General features: G+C 40.3%; 2 protein-coding genes across 2 annotated transcripts in view; one reads left to right on the top strand and one right to left on the bottom strand.

Annotated features, from left to right (window-relative positions):
* LOC116705602 (stonin-1) overlaps positions 1-12,970 on the top strand; it is a 16,406-nt gene extending 3,436 nt beyond the window's left edge. The window contains exons 2-11 of the mRNA XM_032541898.1: positions 1,454-3,384; positions 3,545-3,747; positions 8,667-8,768; positions 8,927-9,050; positions 9,332-9,381; positions 10,342-10,435; positions 10,539-11,101; positions 11,919-12,155; positions 12,275-12,364; positions 12,448-12,970. Of these exons, the coding sequence (XP_032397789.1) occupies positions 1,530-3,384; positions 3,545-3,747; positions 8,667-8,768; positions 8,927-9,050; positions 9,332-9,381; positions 10,342-10,435; positions 10,539-11,101; positions 11,919-12,155; positions 12,275-12,364; positions 12,448-12,555 (3,426 nt within the window). The 5' untranslated portion in view covers positions 1,454-1,529 and the 3' untranslated portion in view covers positions 12,556-12,970. The remainder of the gene's footprint in view (positions 1-1,453; positions 3,385-3,544; positions 3,748-8,666; positions 8,769-8,926; positions 9,051-9,331; positions 9,382-10,341; positions 10,436-10,538; positions 11,102-11,918; positions 12,156-12,274; positions 12,365-12,447) is intronic.
* lhcgr (luteinizing hormone/choriogonadotropin receptor) lies at positions 12,715-27,453 on the bottom strand. Its single transcript, XM_032541893.1, has 11 exons — positions 27,086-27,453; positions 26,727-26,798; positions 19,694-19,768; positions 19,359-19,433; positions 18,445-18,519; positions 18,090-18,167; positions 17,841-17,909; positions 17,322-17,396; positions 15,606-15,794; positions 15,392-15,439; positions 12,715-14,856 (listed from the first exon to the last, which is right to left on the bottom strand). The coding sequence occupies exons 1-11, from the start codon at positions 27,253-27,255 to the stop codon at positions 13,722-13,724; spliced, it is 2,061 nt and encodes a 686-aa protein (XP_032397784.1). The 5' UTR covers positions 27,256-27,453; the 3' UTR covers positions 12,715-13,721.

Below are 27,453 nucleotides of genomic sequence, written 5' to 3'. Positions count from 1 at the left end.
TTAAATATGTTCTGCAGATCTGTTATCCGAGAGGATAAAACAGTCACGGTAACTAGCGTTGTTCTTTTCCCAAGCGTCATGCAGTCTCTCTCACAGTTGACTTCATGCTGGTTAATGAGGCAGGTTTTTTGTAGCCATAGCTAACTTTTCTCACAGGCATTTTAGAGCAGACTTGCAATGAAATATTTAGACTATGCTCATTTCAAAGCATGGTATGTCTAAAATGCAACATTAAATTGCAATACAAAACTTTCAAACTTCCTAAACATTTGCTTTTCTCTTTTTGGGGGACATTTTCAGCCTTTTATTTTGACAGGACAGCAGAAGACATGAAAGGGGAGAGAGAGCTGGGGAATGACATGCAGCAAAGGGCCGCAAGTTAGAGTAAAATCTAGGAGTAAACCTCTATCTATATATATATATATATATATATATATATATATATACATATATATATATATGGGGCGACCACTCTACCAACTGGGCTATCCGGGCGCCCTTCTCTGAACATTTTTTCCTCTGCTCCAGTAGGAGCTTCTAAAAACACATTTTGATAAACACAAACTGTGTCAATTTGTCATAATTTATGGATAAAAAATATTTCCACCTGTTATGTAGATTTTAGACAAATCTATGTTTTCTGAAGTTTAAATAAGAAAAATAGATTTTGTTAGTGCATATCTCAATGTATTGTTAAGAATTACAATGAGAAGCACAGTACTGTTTTATTGGCCTCACCCATATATCAAGATAACAATAGCAGGGCTCTTTGCTTTTAAGCCTCCAGTACAAACACCGTATAGAATAAAGACTACAGTCCTGTATCCATCTCTGTATTGCTTGCAAAAACAATCCAAATAAAGAAAAGGGAAAAACATATTAGTTGGCGTTTTGTTGAATTTCTTACACATTTATAATGTTGGTTGATACTTTATAATAGACTCTTCACTATTTTGATCATGTACTGCTAGGCAATTCAGTTAATAATGACAATACAAATATGAAGGCTTTCTCCAAAAGCTTAAAAATCAGCAAACACGCTGGTATCACTAGGAGAAAATCTGCTGCTTCTCTGACGCTGCCTTGCAGAATGCTTGCTTCAGCGTTTACATCAAAAGAGCCTCCGTTAATTGTGGTGTTAACATATGTAAACATGTTCCAGGTTTTCAAGGTCAGTCTCTCATTACGTTTTAATGGAGTACCTAAAGGAAATATGTTTTATTCATATCCCCAGGATCTCTCTCTCTCTCTCTCTCTCTCTCTCTCTCTCTCTCTCTCTCTCTCTTCTACCGCAGGATAAATGAACCTGCTCAAGCTTTCAATGGAGAACTCATCTGTTCAAGAACATGTCTGTTACCTCTGGAATATTCTGAGATTTTTATAAGACAACAAAAAAAAGATAATACTTTTTTTTCAATTTATAATAACATTCTTCTTATTTGTTTTCTTGCAGAGAAGAAGGCAGAGAGACAGTTAACCCAACGAAGGAGGAATTGTCGATTGGAACCGGTCATCACTGCTCTACTGCCATGTGCTCCACCAATCACTCAAACTGGGTGACATTTGAAGATGACAACACACCACCTTCATCACCTCAAAAGCCCCTACAGTCACCAGGGCTTATCAAAGCATCAGTACCGCGTCCCAATGGTCTGAAATTAGTTCTTCCTCCAATCAGAGATACTTCCTGGAGCTTCAATAGATCTCTGAAATCCCCGCAAAGCCACTCTGGGAGTCCTGGTGGAAGTTCCTGTGAACCATGTAACATGCCCTTTTGCACTCCTGTGAGTGGGGTTCCTAGCACTGCGTCCCCATTTCGCTTCAACACGTTGGAAAATAACTTATTCCAGAGTTTCTCCAGCACGTCTAGCACCTCTTTTCCCTCTCCCGCACAAGACGCCCTGCATCAAACCTCAAATGGACCAAGCTCTTTCCCTTCTTTCCAGGGGAACTCAGGACACTATAACCCCTTCTGGGAGGGATCTAGACAGAGTGGAGATGTAGACAGCTCCTCCTCAGACTCAGAATCTGACAACAGCCTACCACGTTTCTTTATTCGGACCAAAGACGGCAGCGAGCCTCCACGTGACCACCTCCAGAGCTCCTTCTTCGATGTTTGCCAGAAACTGGATGGCCTACGAGCAGAAACAAAGCACGAAATGGAGACAGAAAAAGATAAAAGGAGGCGGCTAAGTTGCAAAAGTGAGGTGTTAAGTGAGGGTTCATCTCCGTTCGTTCCTCGGGGTCTGTTTCGTAGCCAGAAAAGAGACGGCTGGTCTGTCATGCTCAGGATTCCTGAAAAAAAGAACCGCATGTCCTCGAGACAATGGGGGCCGATCTACCTCCGCTTGTTGCCTGGAGGTGTGCTACAGATGTACTACGAGAAAGGGCTGGAGAAGCCTTACAAGGAGTTCCAGCTTCTCCCTCAGTGCAGGCTCTCGGATCTTAAACTGGAAAACTACGGCGAGCCGCGCAACGTCCTTTCTGTGAAGGTGGAACATTTCTCGTACACAGAAAAGAAACGCTACCATCCCAAGCTGGAAGTTAGTCATGAGGCGGAGGCAGAGGAGCTGCTCAAGTTCGGCTCCACAGTGCACGACGACATGGAGGACCTGGTGGTCTCCATGGAAGAGGAAATCTTCAAATTGTGTATACACCACCAGCAGAGGCGACACTACGAGGAGCAGGAGCTGTCCTTGCAGATCACTGATCACATCTGGGTTCGACTGGATAAGTTTGGAGAAGTCATGGAGCGGACAGCCTTCACCCAGATTCACTGCCTGGCTTTCCTGAACAGACTAGGGGATTGTTTTCTCGCCCTTAACGATCTGGGACTGCTGCGCTTTGACTCCAGCTACGGGTCTGAGGAGGACGGTGAACTCTGGATGGAGATCGCAGACTGCCATTTCCACAAATGTGTGAATGAGACCGAGTTTCAGAGGTCCCGGCTGATAAAGTTCTCACCTCCTGAGGCCTGCAGGGTGGAGTTGATGCGGTATAAGACGGAGATGTTGGGTTGCACGGAAATTCCTTTTTCCATCAAAGCTGTCGTCACAGTTCAAGGTGCCTATGTGGAGCTCCAGGCCTTTCTAAACATGTCACCCACCTTCCTTTCCACAGTGGGGGGGTCTGACATGAACCCACTGTGTGAGAATGTAGTGATCCGTGTGCCAGTTCCAGGCGACTGGGTCAAAGTGACACAGACAGTGGCCTTGCTGCGACAGAGATCACTGAAGGCCCGTATGAACAGAAAAGCTTGCCTGGGCGCTGTCAGCACTTCAGATTCACAGCCTGTCATGCAGGTGACGATCGGCACCGTCAAGTACGAGAATGTATATTCAGCCGTCGTGTGGAGGATCGACCGACTGCCTGCCAAGAATACGGGTAACGCATTTCTGAGAGATTAAAATGTAGCCTTGCACTCCAGCCTCGCATATCATTTTCTCATTAGCTCCTTGGCCTTGTTTCTTGTGCATGTTTTCAGTAAGTTTGCCGCTCAGTGGCTTGACACTCTAAGTGCCCTTTTGGTTTTTTCCTTTTGCAGCAGTGGATCATCCCCATTCATTTTCCTGCAAGCTAGAGCTGGGATCTGATCAGGAGATCCCAAGTAACTGGTACCCTTTTGTCACGATGGAATGTGAAATTATGGGCGCCGTTGTGTCACAGACCCGAGTGAAGTCACTGGGGACCGCGAACGACATCCAGCCGCAGAAACACGTGACCAGTTGGACACGCTATCATTGTCAGGTAAGATGTGTCAGCAGTGTGATAATATCTTACTCAATGCAGGCAGAAGCCGTAATGTAGATGGAGAAAACATCTTTATTTATTGGTTTTGTGTTCTTTAGGTGGAGGTGGAGAAGAAATGGATTCAAACAGAGTCACAGAAGCAATCTGGCTGTATGACACAGTGATTATCAAAGAAGCTCCGGAGAGGATGTTATCCAGGATATTTTGCCAAATCTTCTTAATGGTGGAAAAGGATGGCAAAAAAATGAACAAAAAATAAAGGGTGATGAGGGACTTTCTGCTTATATCTGGTATCAAATTCATCTAATTACACATAGCCTGGTAGTATTTCTCATGGAAGTTAACCGACTTTGTATCCTTTAACTGAGACTGAATTAGTCTAGACCTAATAAACAATTTACCATGGTCCTTTTGCCCAGCACTTTACATTTAATAGATGTATTAACTGTACGCCTACAGTTTATGAGTACTGTACATAAGCTTGCATTTGCATCATCTGCACTGCCCTCCAGAATGATTGGCAGCCTTAATAAATGTATGCCCAATGCGCTGCATGAGATAAACAGCTTAAGTAATGTGCAATATTCAGTGTGTTTGAGAAAAGATAATTTTTAGCAAATGTTTAAGGTTAGGCCCTTTTGTTGCACTGCAATTTTTGAAAGTCACATACTTCCAAATGTGTTCAGGTTTAAATTGTCCTCATTTGTACTAAAGTCTTTGGGACAGTTGGATGATGATTTTTGATGCTCATTATTTTGCAGTCCCTATTAAAGGTTAGGGTAAATACTAAGTGGCAGAACAAATGTGGAAGTGGGAGACAAAACAATGTGGAAAAAGGATAAAGTGATGACATTTTAGTTGCACAAATACATTGGTTCAAAGGTGGGTCACATCATGCTGAGCCCCTCAGAGCAGCATTTGTCTGAAGTGAGTTAATCACAATCATCAGGGCAATTTGGTTGAACAAGCTCAATGCCAATTATCAGCCATTCTCAGCAGTATTACACTGATGAAAGGTCCAAACCAACATGTGATAAACATGATTAAATCATTGTTCTGTCAAGTGCATTGGCCCAAAAAGACATTAAATAATCTTATAACTGAAGTGGTAACTCTCTTGCTTTTGACAAAGTGCATTTACAAAATGACACAGCAGTTGCAGTTTGAAACTAACCCAACTTGACCATGACCCACCTTTTTGGAATGATTTATTAAAATAGTTGTGGTGTAGTAGCAGCTATACACAAATGTGAGGTCTAAAAATTTACAGTGCAACACAAGTTGCTAATATATAAGTGTGAAATTAGTTGTTTTTTTTTCTCCCACATTGAATACAACTCATTACTTGTGTTGCTTACCTCAAGCTGATCTTTTATTATATACCAAGGTTGTATTCTGGAGGACTGTAATTTTATTTAAATCAAATTTTTATTATGTGATCTTCCTGCTCTGGGTTGTCAATAGGTTGGATGCGAAAAAAGATCAGAAATAATAGGTGATGATGCTTCATAGTGAGCAAAAAGGCCTTCAGTGATGACTTTTATGTATGAGGTACCTGGCTTAAGCTGGATATTATGTACATCAAGAGTAAAAATGAATTAAAGCTGAATGACTCATGGTACTTCTTCAGAGGAGAATTGGATGTGTCTGTCGTTCATTTCACATGTCATTGTATTGTTAACCCTTGTGTTGTTCTCTGTGGAAGATTTGCCCCAAGTTTTTTTTAATCCGAAGTTTCTTTCAACCAAAATGTCCATAAATAATATGGATACATGGATGATCTCTGGGAAATTCAACCCTTGAGTTGTCTTTGCGTCGAAATTGAAAATCAACACTTTGGATGCTTTTTTCAATGTTTGTCACTTTTTTTGACGTTTTCAACACTAAGTAACCCTAACTTATTAACTTTAGTTTTATAGTTATTTTTGGAATATATGGTCAATAAACCTCATTTATAGGAAATTCTACCTAATGTTTGAGTTAGAAAAGCAGAAATTAGGAATCATTTAGACTAAAATTAAAGGAATGTATGTTGATGGATAATCACAGACTGGAACATGTCAACTTTTACTCAATACTATTTCAAAACCACTTCAATTTGGTTTTCAAATGCCATAAAATTGAATAAGACGCCCCAAAATTAATGAAAGTAGAGATTTGTACTTGCCAAAGAGCGTTGTGTGGAATCAATCATGTTATTTTGGGTAATTAAAAAGAACATTGATATAGGAAAACGGGTCAATTTGACCCAAGGACAACATGAGGTGCGTGAAATGGGAAACCCTAAATAAGCTACTAAAAGCTTTTTGGAGGGGTCCCGATAACAATAAACATACAACAAATAATATACAAACCAAAAACTCAATTTACCATAGACACAAAATAGACAAACACAGTAAAACACAAAAACATACATAAAAATTAGAGAAAAAAAACTACAAACGATCCCAGCCCAGGTATAGCACTTACGGAACAACCAACAATCATATGTTAAGAGCAATTTTTCCTTTATATTTTTCATAAAGATGGAGTCTGTGTCTTCCACACAGAGACACTAATTTTGAGATTATGTATGTTATATATTATATAAGTGATGGGATACTGCAGCACTGCACAATCTTAACACACCACAATAATACTTATTCATTGACCTAATAATTATTTTTTGAACGAAGGAGCAAAAATGGTTTTAAACGACCATCTCATCAAGTGTCAAATTGGCAGAACTTAACTCAGTTGTTCCCATCATGACATTTCTTGATCTTTCTTGACAGTCTTGGACATTTATCAGTGAGTGATGACAGGCTGCTGCTCAATAAATGACCTGAGATTTATAGGAAAGGAGTTTGCACAAGTTGCTGTGTGCTTTATCTTATTAACCGTGATCGAGCGAAGCATCATACTCTGGATTGAATTTGCCTCTTTAGGAACACATTGCACCTGCAACGATATTGTTTCACGAGAGTGCTGCTGTTTTTTAATACGGTCATTATCACGCTGGACCCTTCGGTGATGATTCACTCCAGAAAGCCTCAACCTGGGACCTTTGAGTCTCTATACTCTTCCCTGGCTTGTTTCTTGTTATTCGTTGTGTGTCTATGTGTTTATATGGTCTTAAGGTATTAATACTTGATGATTAGTCACTTATGTTGCATGATCTGGAAGTGGTGTATTAGGTGGGAAAAGGCCTTTAAACACACACACAGCAAATTGCATCCTAACCCTAAATGTGAGTTTAACTGAAAATGATGTCTGTTGCGCCATTTATCAAAATGCATTAACAAATGATGTGAGAATATTTTGATCATAATCCACTGAAAATGAAATTGGCTTGAACAGGTCAAGTCTGGTTGAGTGCAATAAGGGGGCAAGTGATTGCAGAAGAAAAAATGACAAAAGTTACTTTAATTTATAGACTGTTCATATTTACAGTCTATGCTTCGAATTATTTTTAATCTCAATTTCCAATGAATTAATATTTTATATCTCTGAAATAGCCTAAGTATGGACCACTAAAATAGACACTTTTCATGTATTTTTGGTTATATATGGGAATAAGGAGAGCTTCTTTCTGGGTCGAGAGTAGCTTTCTAGTAAAGTGACAGCTGATTTTGAGCCACAGCACATCTCATCCTCATCAATGGAGTCAGCCTCCAGTGTTGAAAGAGTGCCAGCATTACAGAGCAGGGGTCATGGCTCCTGCTGCTACAAATGTGAACACCAAGATCAAAATGAAGTGTCATTGTGAATTCTTGGGATCAGACACTGTATGTAGCCCCTGGCACTTTGGAAAATGTAAAAAGTGTGTAGTGTAAACTGTTGAACACAACCAGAAAACTAGAGATGGAACGGTTCTGTCGGACGGAGCTCTCTTTAAAACCACATGGCCGAAATTAGCTACTGACAACTACACCACTGGCATCGATGCATGAGATCCCAGTTGTGGGTGGATGAAGGGGGCGTGTGGGTGACATCCAGCCTGGGACTGCATGAGGCCTCTCGAGCTACAGCAGAATTCTGAAATCTCACTGTAACCTTTTTAAATGTGACCAATGCCATCAAATGTGTGGTTACCATGAACATGCAAAATGAGTTAGATTTGTTTGATGGTAAAGTGAATGAAGAAAGCCTTAACTCTCATCTTGCTGCAACAGTGATTTGATGTATATATATTATATTAAATTACAATATAATGTATGTTCATTCCATACACATTTTAAGATTGTAAATAAAATAAAATCCACTGTTACTCTTATCCCTGCTTTCTCAGGTCCAATCACATCTCTCTGTGGAGCTTGATTACTATCACCTGTGTGCTCACTTTCCATCAAGTCGGTGCGGGCAAAACAATCGGACTGCATCCCCGTTAACTGTATGTATTATGATCCCAAAGTCCATTCGTGGTCACCGGACTGCAGTTATTTTTGCCTTGAATCATGCTGACCAACAACACAGGCCCAGTGGTAAGCAAAGCTATCTATCAATTAGCTCTGGCTTTCTAAATCGCCAACTATTAACAAACGATAAACGATGTTTTTGTCTCTTTTAAAAGTCTTCCAGGACATTGTATTTCACGAACATTATTATCTAGGTTTGTGTCGTTAAAAATCGACTTGTAATGCACCGTGAAGAGTGTGAGAGCATCTAATCTCTTCTGAAAATGCACATTTTTTGCGAGAAAACAATAGTATGAGCTAGTGATGTGTGCCCCGAAATGAAGAACGACTGAGATAGCTTTAGAAAATGTCCTGAGTTACATGTGAGTATACGAGTCTACAATTTATATCAGTCGTCAACATAGAAAAGGCAGATTTTTGAATGGAATTTGGTTAGTTGCGTATCACAACATATACTTGACTTTATCTTTGTAAGAAGCTCAGCAGCTTCTGACTTGTAGTTTCTGTAAACAACTGCAGGCCAAACTCTACTTGTCCATAATCTATGATGTGATTGAGAGTATAAAGGAGCTCTTCTTGGATGAAGGGCTGGAAGACCGCGTCCTGGACGATTTAAGACATGTGAGTTATATTCTACATAACCCTGCTTCATTTTTTATAAATAAAAGAAAAATGGATATAGTGCACATCTTGACTGAAGCTGTCAGTTACAGTAAAGTTAGATCATCTAGTGAAGAAGTATAGGCCTACATCATACCAGCTGTCTCCTTGCTGTGCAGCTTTGGGAGTCAAAGATGATGCAGTCCAAAGCAATGGAAGACTTAAGGAAAAATACTTTAAACTCATCCAACTTTGTACTTCAGCTCCCCGCCAACTACAGCCAGACTGACCAGGAACTCGCAGGTAACGTTACTGCTTGAAATGAACTGCTTCTGACATAAGAAACCTAATTACATTGCACATCAATACAACTTGTCAAATAATATTTAATTAAAGTTGTTCAGTTAGTTTAAATGTACCCCAAATGTGGAACTAGGATTCCTGTGTGTAGAGTCGCAAGACTCTACACACAGATATCTGTGGCATGCATGTTCATAACTAATGTAAGTGAAGTGATTCAGAGAAAAGACAGCACATTCGTTTTGTTTTTGTGTCACTTGCTCTGCTCTGATTTTTGCTCTTAGCCTCAGTTGTGGTCCCTGCAAGTCACAGTATGCACAGTTTCCCAGTGAAGGCAAGTGTCATCAAGATTTACAGTACATCACCTCCCTGACCTCATATGGCTGCTTACATGAGGGCCACATACGGAAACAAAGAAAATCCTAACTTGAGTCTGAAAAGCAGCAGAGTTTCTTAATGATACATTTCATCAAAACGCACAATGTTGAAATATAAACACCATTACATTTATTGGCTAGCATTTAATTCGACCTGAATTTATGTGATTTCAACTCCCCGTTTTGGAACGTCCATTTTAAGTAGTGTAATTTAAAGTTAAGAAAATCCTGTTTATTCTGAAAATTTGTAAATTAATTAATAAGACACCAAAATTCAAGAGGAACATTCCAACTTGAACATCTGTGTTGCCAAGGAGACTTCTTCCTCTTTTTAAAAAAACAAACCAAAACTTATTTCTGTCTGAAACTTTATGATCCTTTCCATTCAGGCTTCATTTTATTCTAGGTAGTCTGGATGTTTACGTTTTAAAATTCTCGTTTTTAAATTTTTAGAGCAGAATCTTATTAATAGAATTTGATCAACTTAGACACTTCAATTTGTAAACCCTTAAATACTTATAAATAATTCACATCAAATTACCTCTTGGTAACTTCAAAGAGGGGAAGTCAAACCACATTAATTTAGCTACATGGTTGTCATAGTATAATACTTGAGTGCTATGTTTTAAGTAGCACAACAACAAGTAATTGCCGCTGATTAAACGGCTTTTATTTGCCTCCAGTTACATTCACTTCATTTGTCTGACATGAAAAATGATACCTGAGAGACAGACCTGTCGATCTCACGGTTATGAGCACATGAATTCAATTCAATTTTATTTATAGAATCAAATCATAAGAGTTATCTCAAGACACTTTACAGATAGAGCAGGTCTAGACCACTACAATTCACAAGGATCCAACAATAAAGGCCAGTGTCACGTTGGAATAATTATTATATTTTCTTTTCATTGCAGAACAACTCCGAGACACTTGCTACTTTTTCCCTCCCTGCCGGGTTAACTTACCCTGTGCAGATACCAGCTGGAGTCACTCTGCAAACAGCTTCTGGTACACCATGACTTCACCTGTTATGGGCCTACATCTGTTTAAGTTTGTGGCATGTACTAATAGGTTGAAATAACATTTTACGCTTCCCTTTTGTTTCACTTAGGTCAGCTTTACAAGGTGAACGTTCCTGTTGTGGTTACTCAGGCCCCAGCGGGTCAGCTGCCTGTACCCAAACCCACACACACAGTCACTGAGCGGAGAGAAGCTGCTGCCCCTCAGTCAGCTGCAATCCCACCAAATGCCACTCATCCTCAGGAGGCAGAGCCACCCTCTGTTCCAGCAACCGCTGTCACACAGCCACCACATCCAGAGCCCACTTTACCCCCCGGTCAGGAGATCAGCCTCCCCCAGCAACCACCAGTTCCCGCTGCTGAGCCCTCGCAGTCTCAGGGGGCCCACTCTCCAGAGCCCGAGGTCACACTGGAAGAAAACGAGCCAAGTCCACAACTCGAACCCATGAACCTCAGCATGGCCGCCTCACCCTGCAGTCAGCTGTTAGACTTCCAGATCTGCGCCGAGGAGGCTTTGACACACACGGCACAGCTAAAAACCCGAGACATTGATGACATCCTGAAAGAAGTGATTGAGGAGGAGCGAGAGAAGGCAGAAAGGGCGAGGAATCTAATGCCTGCAAAGATTGACAATCAGTCTGAGGCTGTTCTTGGGGTAATTTGAAACAAATATTCTCTCTTTAAGCACACACAGGTAACATGTGTGTTGTTAAATGGATAGTTTAAATTAGATGAGGACCTTAATACAACTCTCATATCTGTAAACTGAATATGTAAATATGTAACTGGAACCAGCAGCTTAGCTTAGCATAAAGACTAGAAACAGAGGTAAATATCTAGTCCGGCTTTGTCCAAAGGTACAAAAATCTGTACTCAGCACCTGTAGTTAAAAACCGAAATGTAAAAACAAAACATTATGCTTTTTAACAAGGGCGTGTGTGCCAGACTATTTATTGGCATGGAGTTTCCGGGCATTAGGCTAAGCTAAGCTAACAAGCTGCTCACTGTAGCTTTATAGTTACTGGACCGACATAAAGTGGTATTAATCTGGAAAGTGAATAAGTGTATTTCTGTTGGACTATTCCTTTTAAAGGAGCTCTCATTGTGTTACAAAGTGGAGGGTTGTAGTTCAAAAGACAAGATGTTTATCAGCTATTTAGGGTCAAAATGGAAGTCATTGTGGAAAGTGTAGGATCCAGCATTTTTGGAGCTTGACGCATACAACGGACTAAAAGTAAAGAGATCTCTGACTCTGCTGCATTGATTTTGATCATTCAGTTTTTAACTTCATGAGTCATCTATTAACTTTATGGAAGTTAAATCCTGGAGTGGCCCTTTTAATTAATCGTAAATCTAAATGTTTTCAATTAATGATGAAGTCTGCGATCTTGGATTATTCAATAATAGCTTTACATGGCAACTTTAATTATCAGGGAATAACTGTTACGTTGCTTCTCACAATTCCTGCTAAGCTGGACCTGGACTACGGCTACAGTGAACTGTCAGACATCGTTCAGCTGGATGGTCCTGCAGGCAACTCTGAGGAGGAGGAGGAGGAAGGTCCCCTGGAAGAGAACGACTTCCTGGGCATAATCAACGCCGAGGCCATAAAGGCCCTGCAGGAAGGAGACGGAAGCAGCGACGGTAACAGCATCTCCTCCACCAGCGACAGCGAGGGAGCAGATGAACTCGCTAATGTAGAGGAAGAGGTGAGAGCCAGTGAGTTGGACATGCATTTTGTCATGGTTTTTATTTTTTTGCCAACAGAAACATCTCTGTAGGGAAAATTCCATTTTCACATTTTAACAACACACTTTCTATTGATTAGGATCCTTTGAACTCAGGTGATGATGTCATTGAGCAGGACATCCCAGATCTCTTTGACACTGACAATGTAATCGTTTGCCAGTATGACAAAGTAAGAACATTTTGGCTCTGTATTGGCCGTCGATTACCTCCCCAGTTCTGAACACTTGCTCTAAATTGTTGTTTGTATTGCAGATTCACCGCAGCAAGAACCGCTGGAAGTTTCACTTGAAAGATGGAGTGATGTGTTATGGAGGCAGGGACTACGTGTTCTCTAAAGCTGTTGGGGAAGCTGAGTGGTGATGAGCTTTAGTTCTCCACACACCAGATTATCATGATGAAAGAGGAGATACTGATTTAAAAGAGAAAAATAATCAGTGAAATTGGAGCTCTTGGTGGTGTAATTTGGCTCATGGAGCAGTTAAAACACCTCCGTGCAAAATCACTGATACTTTTTTTTTTTCATTATGTAATTATCTGAGCAATACTGCAAGTCATTTACGACGTTACAACCAATTACTTCCAGTGTTGCCTTTGAATCCAGACTACAGAGACAAACAGCTTGAATTTATGTTGTATAATATTTAGCTGAACATAGTTTTCTTTATTAGTGGAGCAAAACATTATTTGATGTGCTGTTTGATTTTCAAACATTTGTAATATCTTGCCTTTAGTCATACTTCAAATATACTGAACTGCACTATTGTGATGCATTCAATGAACCTTTTTTTTCTGTGCAACCCTGTACAAAGCAAGTGTTCCCTTCTTGTCATATTATTTTTCTTATGAACTCAGAAGGTGTTTTCTTTTCCCTATTGAAACAAAACTACTCCATACAAATTCACTGGAACATGACAAAATTAATTTATAAATGCCAGCATGGACACTAAAATTAATTTGTTGGGTGTGTGACAGCTCCAGTACTAACATGCAAAACAAATGAGCGACAAATCCTTGGAAAATATTTTGGACATTTGGGCAATGGGCAATATTTCTTTGGGGCCGGCCTTGTGTCTTTTCCCATCTATAAAACCGTAAAGTTAATGTTCTGGTATATCAGTTTCAAACATTAGGTAAAAAATAGTGAAGTGTGCATATTTGCACATAGCATACTGTACCTACCAACTACTGTACCTAGGTTTGCAAGTTCAAAGAGGATGGAAAGTTTACATTAGCATATGAAATAAGAAAAATAATCTCAACAACACAAAACTACATTTGTCTTCTTTAGTGGATAAGTTAGGAATTTCCTGTTTCATCCATCTGCTTCACATGTCTTTGATTCGAGGTCGCTTGGTCGTGACTAATAAAATTCTCAATTTGTAAACTAACCTAGATCAGATATGATCAGCGCCTTCTATGTACAAGACTGACAATCTTTTCACCCTGAACTAAAGTTTAAAGAAATGCTACTTGTTGAGCAGCATGTGCTGCCTTTATGTTCATAATAGAATTCTCAGGATAAATGATCATGTGGCTCCCTTGTTTAGAAAGCAATCCTTCATCTTAATATGATAGGCATAGAAGCTAAGCGAGTGAGGGTTTCTGTTGGGCACGTTGAGGTGTGAAGCCAGAGTCTGAGACCTGTAGTCAGCATTGGCATGGCAGCAGCCGCAGCGACTCAGCAGCAGGCACGCGTCCTTCCTGAAAGCCCGTGTGAAGAGGGTATACAAGAAAGGGTTGCAGAGGGAGTTGATGGGATAAAAAACGATAAGCAGGATCTTTGAGTGAGACACGGTTATGAGGGGCATACACAGGGCTGCGGAGATGGCGAAGAAGGAGATTGGGGCCATGCACACAAAGTCGGTGAAAATGAGCACAGCCATGCGCTTGGCAATCTTGGTGTCTCCATGACGGGTGGGGTGCTCTGGGTTGCGAACACTCAGATATATGCATATGTAACAGTAGCAGACCACCAGGAAAGAGACAACATTGAGAATAAGCACAGCCATCACATAAACCTGCGAGGCCAGATTGTCGATGTCCATCGGCAGGCAGATGCTCACTTTGCTATAACTGCTGACCCCCACAAGAGGGAGCAGGGCAACCAGCAGAGAGAAGACCCAGCCTGCCCCCATTATAGCTGCCACATGGTGCATCCGCAGCCTCTTGTTGACATGCATGGCATTGGTGATGGTGTGCCAGCGTTCAAGGCTAATCACAGTCAGTGTATACACTGATAGCTCGCTGGCAAACACAGTTAGAAACCCTGCAACGCCACATCCGAGCCCCGTCTGCCAGTTTGTGGCGTGGTTATAGTACTGGTGGCGGGATAGGTGGTCCATGAAGGCAATAAGCATCAGGTAGAGCCCCATGCAGAGGTCAGCGAAGGCCAGGTTACACATGAGGAATCTGGAGATGGTTAGCTTGTGGTGGCTAATCAGCAGCATAGCCAGAACAGCCAGGTTACCAGTCACAGCAAACACAGTAATTATCCAGGTGAGACAGCGCAGGAAGGAAAACCCCAGCAGGTCCTCACAAGGGTTAAACTCATCTGGTGTTGGCGTGCACTTGAGGAAAGGGCTGTTACGACAAAGAAATTCCAGGTCTGGGTATTGAAAGTTTATGTCATCGATAGGATTCACGCCATCTGCAATGAGCTCTCTGAAGAATACACAGATGTTAAGTTTACAATAAACATAGATCAATTAATCAAGGAAAACAATCTGTAAGGTACAGTATGAAATTATAGGGAGGAGAGGAGTGAGAATAGAGAGGTTTACTGTATGTATTTTGTATTTTATGATTTTTTTTTTGGAATGCAGGGGAGTGTCGTTTTACTTTTTCCTTGCATAAATCCCATAGTTAGAATGTATTAAAAAAGATCAAATATCAACGTCAATAAAGAATTTGAACTACAATCAAGTTATGTGTCAAAAAATAATATAATGTGTCATACTGGTTAAAATATAAAGAATACTGGAATATTTGAACAGGGTGTATTATTTTACTATTTCTTCTACGATTTTTCCAATTGCAAATTTGGGTGCTGTGTGAAAATTATTATTCCATTAAGTGTAAATAAGAGTCTCAAATTCTTGAAGTTAAGGGGAGGGTCCATAGAAGATAGTAATGTTAGGGAGGGTATTTTAAAAAAATATCTGTGTACAGTCCCTAAGCGGGTAGTGAAGTAACTTACATTTCAGTTTCGCTGAAATCACAAAACTTTGAGAGGTTCTTTAAGGCACTTTAAATGAAAAAAAGAAGGGAAAAGGTTAGACCACAAAATATCAATAAACTCAACTGCTAATTACCAAACCTCTGATGATCTGTATTCATTGGACAGAGCCTTTTTTTTTCTTCATGCAGATGTGAATGGATTTGTTAGATCTCTGGGAACAGGTGTCGGTTACCTTTGTTTCAGACGCCATGAGTGGAAGGCACAGCAGTGGCTGGGGTATGTGAGCTGGGCATCCAGCAGCTCCGCCAGGCTCTCCAGTGGAGGGAGGGTCTTCAGAGCAAATGCAGAGCTGGCTTTCAGAAATTTCACCTGCCTCAATCCTTTCGGGGGGAGGGAACTCACAGCTGTGGAGGAAACATCCCTGAATCACACACACAGAGAACATAGACACATATTTCAGTGAAGATTAGTCAAATGTCTACAAAGAAAACACAGGGTTTCAATAAGGCATTGGACTAACACAAGCAACGAGAGCAGATTTAGTCTATTTTGTCTGGGATTTCACATGCATTTTATACTCCGTGGTCCCACAAAAAAGGACCATGATCTGGTGTTTTGTTAATTATTGTAAGTAGTGCGGTTTCAGGCAAATTTGCTGAATCTCTTACATGAACTCACTGAGTTCTAGGGACTGTGGCAGTCAAGCCCTAATTCAAAGTTTTCATAGTCATCAAAACATCAAGGTCTTTTGGAAGGGATGCTCATTTACAAAATAAATGCTTCTTCAAAGAATAGAGGCTGCAATTACTGTCACTTACATAGGACTGAATGCATTTCATCCTAAGCAAAAAAAACATTCAGGATCTACTCTACGATCACGGATGTAATTCATAACCAAGATAACAGAAAATTTCATATTTATAACAAGGGCTTGCCGTGCATGCTCAGCAGACTGGGCTGTTTGCTCTCTAATCAGTATTCAACACTCCTCCTTGGTTTGGTGGTTGTTTACACAGACAGGCTGTCACCCCAGCCCGATGTTTATACAATAAAATGATAAACATTGTTATGAATATTAATCTTGCTTCACTGGCCTAGTTCAAATATAGTCGCCTTTATGCTGTTGATTAAAATAACAAAAGAGGTAACGAATGTGGGATTGTCTTCTCTCGTTTTGAACTTCGTTATAATCATAAATGTCCTGCTTTTTTTATTCCATCTTATTTATAACTTTGCTTCTGGTACACTTCTGAGCAATTCTCAGGTACAAGTATTTCTTTTTTTCACTTCTCTACATGGCTACATTTCACAGATAAATGATACTTTTCCCTCCGCTATATTTATTTGACAGCTACTTTGCAGGTGAAGATTTTATATTAAATCATATATTCAATTGATACAATATGATGTATTTTATAGATGAAACTGCCCAACGGTATACAGTATAAAATACTTAAGCTCTGGGCTGATGAACTACAACATCAAAATGAACACTAATTTGCTGTCATTCCTCTTCAGTATGTTATCTAAAAATACAAAACAATTGCTTAAAAACACTAAAAGAGTAAAAAAGAAATACTTAACATTCTGAAAGGGGCTATTCTGCATAAGAAATACTTCTACAATCAACAACTGGAATGCAAATCAATTTACTTTTAAGTTTTAATTAAATGTACTCTGTTTTACACTACTAACCCCTTAAGATAACATACATTTCACTTCAGCTGCTAAATGCCCCACTGTGTTAATTAGCTGCGTGTCACTTGTCTTTTAGAGCTTTTTGGCTGAAAAAGACAGTGGTGAGAGTGAACTAAAACCAAAACAATGAGCTCAAAGATGCAGCTACTGTATGCTTCTTCCACCACAGTTTTAAGCTGACTTCCAGAAAAATGTCATGACATTTTCTTTAGTTTCATTGGTTTTATTAACTTGAAATATTGTCACTTACAGAGAAATTGGACCTATGGCTTGTTCAAAGGCGTCTTCTTGAATGTCACTGAGATATCTGTTGTCTCTCAAAATCCTACAAAAATGTAAAAAAAAACAAAAACCTGTAACACAAGTGACCTTCAGTCCAAACAGTAGTTTAAAAGTTAACATGCAATATGAAAGATAATGTAAGATGACACGTTAATGGCCAAGAATGCCCCTGAAACAATTTTTCATCTACTTTTTGGTTTCTTTAGCTTGACACAGAGGACGATGATTATTTTTAGACTGCAGGGTGTCTGCACACATCTCATCCCCATCAACATTCAGCAGTACGGGGCAGAGCAAGAAAACAACGGGGCATCCAATCTTTGTTTAGTCTTACATAACGTTTGTTTACTGGTACACATTTTTTATGATTAGAAAAAGAAAAGCCTTTAACCTAAACAGCATACTTAACAGTAACATACTGCATCGGCATGCTATTATTATTTTGTTGTTGTTGTTGTTAGGGTAGTATGATTATGAAAATGCTTACAGTGTGTTGATCTTGGTTCCATTAAATGCGTGAGATTTTATTTTCTTGAAGCCATTTCTAACCAGGTTCCTATCGAGGACACAATGTTATAAATTTGCTGTCAAAAGCATCTATCATCAAGGTCAAAAAAATGTACATCTAATTACATGAGCATATTGAGACATATCAAAACACATTCTTAACAAATGGTGACAAATTGTTGCCCTTAGCTTCGATAGTTAACAAAAACTATTTGGCTCCTGTACTCACATGTCAACATACTCCTCTGTGATACCCTGGAAAGAATTGGCAGGAATGATGTCAATCCTCATGTTGTCTGCCATTTCTCTGTAAACGGAGGAGATAACCTTCAATTTAGTCAAATTTTCAGTTAGACATAATTATACACTTTCATAGAAAGGGAGCAGTTTCACGAATTGTGACCCAGTTGGAGATTTTTGCCTCAGGGTTGATGGCATCGTGACATTGATAGATAAAACCGGGCTTAGAATAAACAACTTGGCCGCCACTTGGAGTTACAACACGAAGAACACGCAGCTTTGGAACATGCAGAAAGACACTAATCCAGTTTGGAAACACACTATTTTCTAATGGGATTACTTACAGAATAATAAATGGCACCAGGGAAGAGATAGTTGTGAAGTCTGGGAAGTGTATCAGCCCTGTGTTAGAGATGCTCCTGGGAAGAAGAGCAGCAGAGATCATGAGCAGTTAAGAACAATTTTCTTTTTTGTATTATTTTCCATTTATAACTACAACAACTAACTGCGTAAACACAGTAACGCATACACGTGAAAATTAACATTTTCTTTGTCCCGTAAGCACTGTTTGGTTTGTTTTTAACGTTTTTGCTGCTCTGTTAATGTTTTGTCTTCCGTATTGCAATAAGAAAATAAAAATAAAAAGAACTCATTTTCAAAGTGCCCGCAAAATGTCACAGGGTTGCAGATGTCTCGGTTGGTAAGACACATTTCCAGTTCAAGTTAAATGTGGTTTATCACATCATGTCACTGTTTTCTTGTGACCTCATGTTTCGTCACATTTAACTTGCAGAAATGAATGCTAGATAAATCAAAATATTGATGTTAAGATGGATCCTACAATTCCCACAATGCAACTCAACAGCATTTCAACAGTATCTTGCATTATTTTTAAAATGTTTAAATATCTGAAAGTCAAACTTAAGAGTACATCATTGACTTTTAAAACCCCTTAACATCCAAGTCTGACATGTCGTACTTAGTCTGTATTGGCTTTTTCCAACTCTTCATTTTTATGCATTTTTGCTTATCTTTATACAGACAAGAGAAAAATATGGACCAATTAACATACCACATCATTTATAGCCTAAACTTGTTTAAAATTCCCATTAGGCCTTTATACACTACATTTAAAATAAAGCCATGTGAGTTTGTACAATGCATGGTTGCAGGGCAGGGGATTATGATGTGTTACCCACCTGCTGGTCAGTGGGGTTTGAATAAGTGAATAATGATAATAATACAAAGCATGACTTACAAATATCCAAGCTTGGGCAGGTCAGTGAAGGCCCCTTTCTCAATAACCCTTAGACTGTTGATATTTTGCACTGAACTGCGGAAATAAAAATGACAAAAAAAGCATCAGTAATAACAATATCGCTGTCAGTGGCTGTCAACAAACTAACACAAAAAAGCCCGTTCATACATCTGCCGCTCTGAAAGTCAAGGATTAAACATGGCGCTTTGTGATTTAGAGACCAATCCTGTGAAACTTAAATGCAATGGAAAACACATACCAGCTGTTCAAATAAAATACGGATTTCATCATGCAGCTTGAATTTAACGTTTTTCGGAATGTAAAGGGCCACTTACATTTCAGTCAGGTAGTGGAGGGAGAGGAAGGCATGTCTCTTTATCCACACGATGCAGTTGCTCTGGGAGATCTCTCTGTGGCACAGACATGGCTTCTCATCAGTGAACAGATTACCAAGAGCCTGTTTAGCCAAAAAATATCAAGAGCAACCCGAGATTTTCTTTTCTTACTCACTTTTTAATGCACTTCTTTTAGAAATAGGACAGAGATGATTGATATCGGGATAAAAGCCATGAGGGGAATATTAAAATACCACCACCAGCAATTCACACTTCTAGGGCACCTACAAGCACATGCTTCACCTCATGTTTGGAAAAGCTCCAAATGTATCAGGAATGCATCTGGGCCAGAAAGACTAAGTGAAGATGTTTAAAAAGGAGGACTAAACAAAGACATTCAGAGACAAACAAAGTCAACAAGACTTCTTGATTTGCCCTTGAACACTTTGTTTTCTTATGGCGGCATGGCTGACTTCCCTCTCCATCTTCTTTTTGTAATCAATGTGTTTTAGACTCCCACTTTACTGTAATCACCCGACACTTTTCTTAGGTCACATCACTCTGCTTCCATCTCAAACACATTTATTTTAAGCCCTCCTCTGATTGCATTGTGTACAATATTTGTCACAATTGCCACTCACATTGCAGCTCATGAAAAGCTTTTTCACATCTACATAAAGTGATTTCTAGTTTGCGTCACCAGTGAAAAACCACACAACCTTGTGCCAATCTACCTTGAAACAGGAGTTACTGTAATAGGCTGAAAAGACAAAGGGTCATAGCTTTAGGGCTGCAACCTCATTTAAACCTGAATGTGTTTTATCGCTTTTTACTAGGGACACGTTTTGAACGTAATGAACACATTGTGGAAGTACTGTAAGTATCTGAGACTGATAAGACTTGTCCCTGAGGAGCGGAGCAAAGTCAAACGCTCGACACCAACTCAAAATGATTTTACCTCAGGCAAACACACGTTATCTGCTCATCAAACTGTTAGTAACATGTTATTTTAATGGTGAAACCCGTAGAGGATAATGTGGTGGCTTCAGGACTCTGTATTTAGTAGCTGTAAACATGATAAAGATTACACCTTGATAGGTTGACTATTCCTTCTGCATGTACCAAATGTATTTTCATATTTTTATATCTTCTCTAAAGTATCTCATGAGAGGGACCTGTCTTCTGGAAACTGAAGATTACGAGTCAGGGGCCCTGTGTGTGAGAAATGGTCAAGATCCACATGTGACGTGGGTAAAATCATAACAGGATGGGGCCCTGAAAGAGTCGCTGTCAGAGAGTGACAATAACACACTTAGAATGTTTGTTGGTATCAGAGTCGCAGAGGCCCACACGAGTAGTGGTGTCTGTCTGATGATGAGAATCTCCTGAGTGTAGGATGATGTTGGGAATGAGTGGGTCCACAAGGTAGGTCCTAAAGACTATAAAGGATGTGTTGATTTGGCATTCGTTGAGAATCTTTGAGCGATGCATCTGACTGCATGTCAACTATTCTTCCTTTCGTTAAGGTCTGTTCACTGTGTGAATAAAGCTGCATTTAATCTAAAGTCATGGGATTTGTCATGTATAAAGTCTTCTTCATCATTTCCGAGTCTCACCCTAAACCACTAATTAATCAGACAAGATGTTATCATGTTATGATTTGACTTTAATTTGAGGGTTATTTTACAATTGAATTTTGCTGAAAATTTTACTAATACTACATATTGCTGTGTTGTAATTAAAAGGCCCAACATTTGACTTTCAAGTCAGACAGTCATGAAAATATTAAACTGTAAAGCCTATCTAGCTTTTGCGTGGCCTTCATCGTGTCACAGCCGTGGGATATCTATCTTTCTTCTTTAAATAAACCTTGTTTAACAAAGGATATCCATGATTTTCCTCTTTCCTCTTAATTTCAGTGTAATGTTATAGGTTATTGTTTTAGTTTATTTGTTATTCTATTATTTGACATAGTTCAGTAGGTTTTATGGGTTCATAGTGTTTTGCTTTGGTTCTGCCTGTGATGTGGGGGGTAGATCTGCTGCTCACTAGCTTGAGGAGAGTGCCAGCAGGTTTGCCTCATAAGTCTTTTCTATAGGGAGGGGCTGGGCAATCCTAAAGTGTGGATGCTTGTGGTAAGTGTTTGTAATTGTGGTTGTGTAAGCACATGTACAGTGTATAGATATATATATGGGTAGAAAGGGCTTGAGGAAAAGAGGAGCAGGAGGAGGAATGGGCAGCTTGCAGAGAGGTTGCGGTTCCGTTTGTTTGAGGGTATTTTTCCTTAAATGGATTTTTTTTGGTATTTTGTTTGAGTATGTTTTGGTGTTGTTTTGTCAACACATACACAAATTGAGCACTTTAAAAGCCTTCTCTCCAGTCTTCATCCTGATATTTGGTGGCAGTGGTGGGACACTTTTTTTCCATCTCTGAAGCTGGAAAAACTGGAAAGGCCAAGTCGCCCCAACACCCAGCGTGTGAAGAAGGCCATGCAGAGTGAAGTAATAACTGAAGTAATAGCCTATGTTGTAAAAATAAAGTAATCCATGGCAAATGTATTGCACACATTAGGCAAGTTCGGATTTACAGAGTGTCTAATGAACAGTCTGTAATCGATTGGGTCCCAATTGTCATCAGGAGTGCAGACATAAGAGCTCCAGAAGGTAATACAGCAAAGACAGACAAAGGTCCTCCTATCTGTAAGTTTTTTGTGGAAAGGAAGGTCACATTAGGCCTCAATGTCCAGCCAGGAAAGCTAACGGTGCCCATATCATGTGCTGTGTTCCCAGGACCCCTGTGCAAGAAGGAGGTGTTCAGGAAGTTAAGTGTAAGATGCCAAAAGCCAGTGCTTTGGTCAATGACATGCCTCCCACTGAATTGTTAGACTCAGGGAGCATACAGACTTTAGAGATGCCCTACCTGGTTCAACAGCAGATTGGGAATAAGGAGATAGATGTGTGGTGCGTGATTCTCAAAATACAGGGTCAGTCGTATTTTTTGGAGGTTGGGGTAGTCCCAGGTTTGACTCACCCAGTGCTGCTAGGCCAAGATCCAACAGTTACTGCAGGAGAGTAAGCCAGTTAACATGGTTGTAACCAGGGAAAAAGCCAAGGAGGTTACCAGTCTGGCTCCAGATTATACTCCTCACCCCTACTGGTTAGACCAGTTTACCTTTAGCCAGGCAGAGCTCCCTAGGGAGAGTAATGGCAAGGTGCACAAGAGTAGGCAGCAAAAAAGGAAGGAGAAGTTAGTGGGGACGGTCAGGAGGCAGCGGCCGCCACAGACCTCCGAGCCGGGGCAGCCAGCCGAGAGCCGTTGGTGGGAGGTCCATGGGGATTTTGGCCAGCTCTTTTGGCCAAGGAGGATGCTACGCTAGAGACTGCCTTTAGCAAGGTCACTGAGATAGATGGGGCGAGCACAGGTGTTGCGCCCTCCCTAAAAGGGGAGAGTGTCGTTTAACAGAAAGGGTTGCTATACCATCAGCTAGAAGGGGTGCCACAGAGCAACTTGTATTGCCACACAGCTTGAGTGAGAAAGTATTAACATTGGGTCACAGCATACCGTGGGCGGGTCGTCGGGGCAGTGTTAGAGACACTAAACCGTATTGCTGGCAAATATTTCTGGCCAGGTTTGTACACTGATCTTTAAAAAGTTTGTAGAAGTGGTCCTGAGTGCCAGTTGGCCAGTCATCAGAAAGTTTGACCGTTCCCCTTGCAGCCCACGCCAATAATTGATGTGCCATTTTCTAGGATTGGTATGGACATTGTAGGACCCCTACAGAGGTTTAAGGCTGGTTATAAGTGCATACTGTTAGTGTGTGATTATTCTACTCTACCCAGAAGCGTTTCTTTTGAAACCAATTACAGCCAGGGAAATAGCACCTGTTCTCTTGCAGTTTTTGTTCCAGAGTTGTTATTCCCCAAGAGATAGTGACATATTAAGGTACTGCTTTTCTATCCCGACCTTACAGTGGTGTATAGCTTGTTAGGAATTAAAGGTATTAGGACCACTCCATACCACCCCCTAACTGATAGGTTAGTGGAGAGGTACAGCCAAACCCTAAAGACAATGCTAAGGAAGTTTGTAGCTGAGGATGGAAAAGACTGGTACTGTTGGCTGCTGTATCTGTTTTTCTCTTACAGAGAGGTCCCGCAAGCTTCAACAGGCTACTTGCCCTTTGAACTTTTGTACGGGAGGAAATTGAGACAAACACTTGATGTACTCAGACACCTGGGGGCCACTGAGCAGACCGCAGCAAATTCCGGTCCTTCAGAATGTCATGAACATGAGGGAAAAGAGGGAGATGATAACTCTGGTACAGACCAACATGAAGGAAGCACAGAGAAGGCAAAGAGACTTGTTTGATGAGAAGGCTAAGACCAGCGTTTTCTAGCCAGGGCAAGAGGTCCTTCTGCTTCTTCCAACCACAGACAACAAGTTGCTAACCAAGTGGCAGAGGGCCTTTAAGGTTCTCCAGCAGATGGGTTCTGCCACGGTTGAGCTTGACATGCCTTGCCATTGGAAGAAGAAGCAGATCTATCGTGTAAATCTTCTGAAGGAATGGCAGGCAATCCAGCTAGCAGCTCTTGGTTAGGGCTGTAAAGTCTGAGGAGGATCAAACTGATCAGTTTTTGTGTGGTCTACATGTGATACTGAGCCACCCCATATACTTTGACCACACCCACTAACTTAGGCCATGTAATCATGACATGTGACATGTTTAATGTGGAGTATTGTATGAGGTGTCATTGAACTTAGCAGAGAGTTCACTCTTCATTGGTGATGGTTTGACCCGCCCCCTATGCTTGAACTACGCCCCATTTTAATAACTTATGACCCATTTGATGTAGACCCTTGTGTGAGGTATCACTGAACTCAGCAGAGAGCTTCTTATTCATTGGTGATGTCCCCCCCCCCATGCTTAAGCCACGCCCCCTTTCATAACTGGTGACCCATTTAAGGTAGAGTCTTATGTGAGGTATCAATGAACTCAGCAGACTTCCTTTTTCATTGGTGAAGGTTTGCCCCAACCCCTATGCTTTGGCCATGCCCCCTTTCACAGCTAATACACTGTATGACGTAGAGTCTTGTGTGAGGTATCATTGAACTCAGCAGAGAGTTCCCTGTTCATTGGTGATGATTTGCAGTGTCTGAGTGCCGCGCTAATGCATTCTCCCAAGGAGCGGCGTCTGCCAGTAACCCTGATGCACGGAGGCGCAAGGGCCTGTCCAGCGCTGCTTGCAGCTTTAATTTGTTTTTTTTTGTATTTTGTTTGAATATGTTTTGGTGTCGTTTTGTTAAACACACAAATTGTGCACTTTAAAAGCCTTCTCTCTAGTCTTCATTCCTGACACACACATAATCAACAATAACATGATAATCAAAATATTCTTATTTAGGAGCAGCTCTTACACTAAGCATATCAGTGGCAAACTATTTTTCTGATTACTGAATGGGACAAATTCCTAAAAGCTGCTAATACAGAGTAAGATGTACTGCTATTAGATGGAAACTGACTGAGTCGGCGCCTTCCTTGATCACAGCAAAGCTAAACTCCAGAGCAACACCTCAAAGTAAAAATGCATGGAAATAATTAGTCATAAAAAATGTTAACCTCTTCCTTTATCACTTTTTCTGTACATCTGGTAAATATCTGTAATAGTTGAGTCTTTAATAGTTTCTTGGGTCAAAACAAAAAATATTTTTTCACAAGTCTTTTGTTTAAATATTAAAATGACATTTTGTACACATACATTTAATTCCAATGCCTGATTTCCAAAAACTATGTAGTTTTCATTATCACAGCTACAGAGAGATCATGTGTCTAACAATTTAACAAAATATTTGAGTCCTTTTTAAAGCCCAGTTTATACCAACGCATTATCACTCCCATTGCGTCAAAAAAGCGATGCTCGGTCAGGTGCCTTTAGTGTTTTTCATTGATGCATATGGGAAATTGTACCATTTTTCAGACTTCAGAGGCATGTGAATGTGTGTAAGTGTCCTCTAGAAATAAATTTACTACTTTAGCTTATCTTCAGTAGTTTTCTTTTGTTTTCTTGTCCAAAATGGACATACTGTAATTGCTCTACACACAGACCAATGGGCGGCTCTACAAGGAAAGTATTTTATTTAGAGGTTAATTTGCCAAGGACTCAAGTTTTTAGTTTTTTGTCAGGTACATTACAATTCCTCACAGTGGAAAGCATAAACATGATATATGATGATAATAAAAAAATTATTGTATATAATGATATATAATATAAAATATTAGTTTAGGCTTAAATGCTTGTTCAGGGTCAGTCAATTGTATTTCAGTTTGAATTTTATGTCTAAATAATGTCATATTCCATGGCTGGCAACATTAACTTAAAAACATTAAGTGTTAAAATGCATAACATATTTGATCACTTTAAAACTTTTCACTTAAAGTGCTCATATTATGCTTTTTGGCTTTCCCCCTTACCTTTATTGTGTTATATATCGTTTGTGTGCAGGTTTACAAAGTGAAAAAGCCCAAAGTCCTCCCCAAAGGGACTTACCATCTCCAACAGAAAACACTGCTCCCAACTGCTTTATTGTAGTCCAGCCTTTACTTCTGTGACAAAGCTGCATCACTTTGTAACACACGTTATAATACTCGCAAAGGTGCTAGCACGGGATGCCCTAATTCTCTACCTAGCTTCTATGCATGTGAGACTCCCAACAAAGATGGAATGGAAGAGTTATGCCTCACTCGGCAGCTAAAACAGAGAGCTCAACACACAGGGTGAAAAGAGGAGCTGCAGTAGCCTACAAAAAAATATGATGTTTTTTTTAAATTAAGCTATGTAAACCTATTCTGGTACAACCTCTAATTCAAATTATGAACCTGAAGATGAGCATAATATGAGCACTTTAAAGTTTCAAGTTTCTTGTACGTGTCATCAAGGCTAAAGTGTCTACCAGCTGTCCACATGTAGCTTTAATTCCCCTATACCCTAATTTCTTCACCCAACCAAAACACAGCCTAGAAAAAAAACAAGGGACTTACATTACTGTAATGTTAATCAGGTCCTTGAAGGCATGAGTGGGTACTTCTTTCAAGGGCAGATGACTGAGTCTTCTGTAAGATTCATAAGTAAAGTTGTTAAATCCACAAGTTAAGAAGCCAATAGAAAATAGTTTTCTTTCACAATTACATTCAACCTAAAATGATAGGCTACATTTAGCCAAATGCCCCTTAGGGATATTACAGTGGCTGTAAGGGGAATAAAAATCACTAAAGGTTAGTGAGTCAGACACTCAAAAAGTCCTATAAAGAAAGATAGCATAAGAGCAGTGATGGGCTCTGTAAAAGAGGTTTATGACTGGACTATCAACATTGAAGCTGGAGTTAGTTGGGTTACTCACAGTCGAGGCACGGATGCTGCCCTGGCCCGAGAGGCCAGCTGAGTGTCTCTGCTGCACTGAAAGGTGTCGGCGCTGCAGCGGCAGATGGCCGGACAGGCATAAGCCCAGCAGGAGCGCACATGCAGGACACCGGAAAGCGCGACCAGGAGCCAGACCGCCCGGGGAGCCATGCGTGACACCGGGCTACTCACTACGGGATTCAAAAAATTAAAATATGAAAAAAAAAAACTACTCAGAAAAATCTAACATGCCAGACCAAAGACAAAAAGGCAAAGTAACTGCACGGTATGTTTTTCCACCTGCGCACTGAATTGTAGGACCTACTGCTGCTTTTAGGTGCTGTAGTAATTGCGAGACTGTTGCCCGTC

Source organism: Etheostoma spectabile, chromosome 17 (assembly GCF_008692095.1).
Source record: "Etheostoma spectabile isolate EspeVRDwgs_2016 chromosome 17, UIUC_Espe_1.0, whole genome shotgun sequence".
In the NCBI taxonomy this organism is placed as follows: Eukaryota; Metazoa; Chordata; class Actinopteri; order Perciformes; family Percidae; genus Etheostoma; species Etheostoma spectabile.
The sequence above is the reverse complement of the archived record's forward strand: the minus strand, read 5'-3'. Positions and strand labels throughout refer to the sequence as shown.

Excerpts from the sequence above, each read along its gene's own strand:
- lhcgr (XM_032541893.1), bottom strand. The coding sequence starts at position 27,255 with ATGGCTCCCCGGGCGGTCTGGCTCCTGGTCGCGCTTTCCGGTGTCCTG. Across the intron at positions 15,440-15,605 it reads TCATGGCGTCTGAAACAAAG|TGCCTTAAAGAACCTCTCAA; the intron begins GTAACCGACACC and ends TTTCATTTAAAG. Across the intron at positions 14,857-15,391 it reads GATTTCAGCGAAACTGAAAT|AGAGCTCATTGCAGATGGCG; the intron begins GTAAGTTACTTC and ends TGTATTCTTCAG.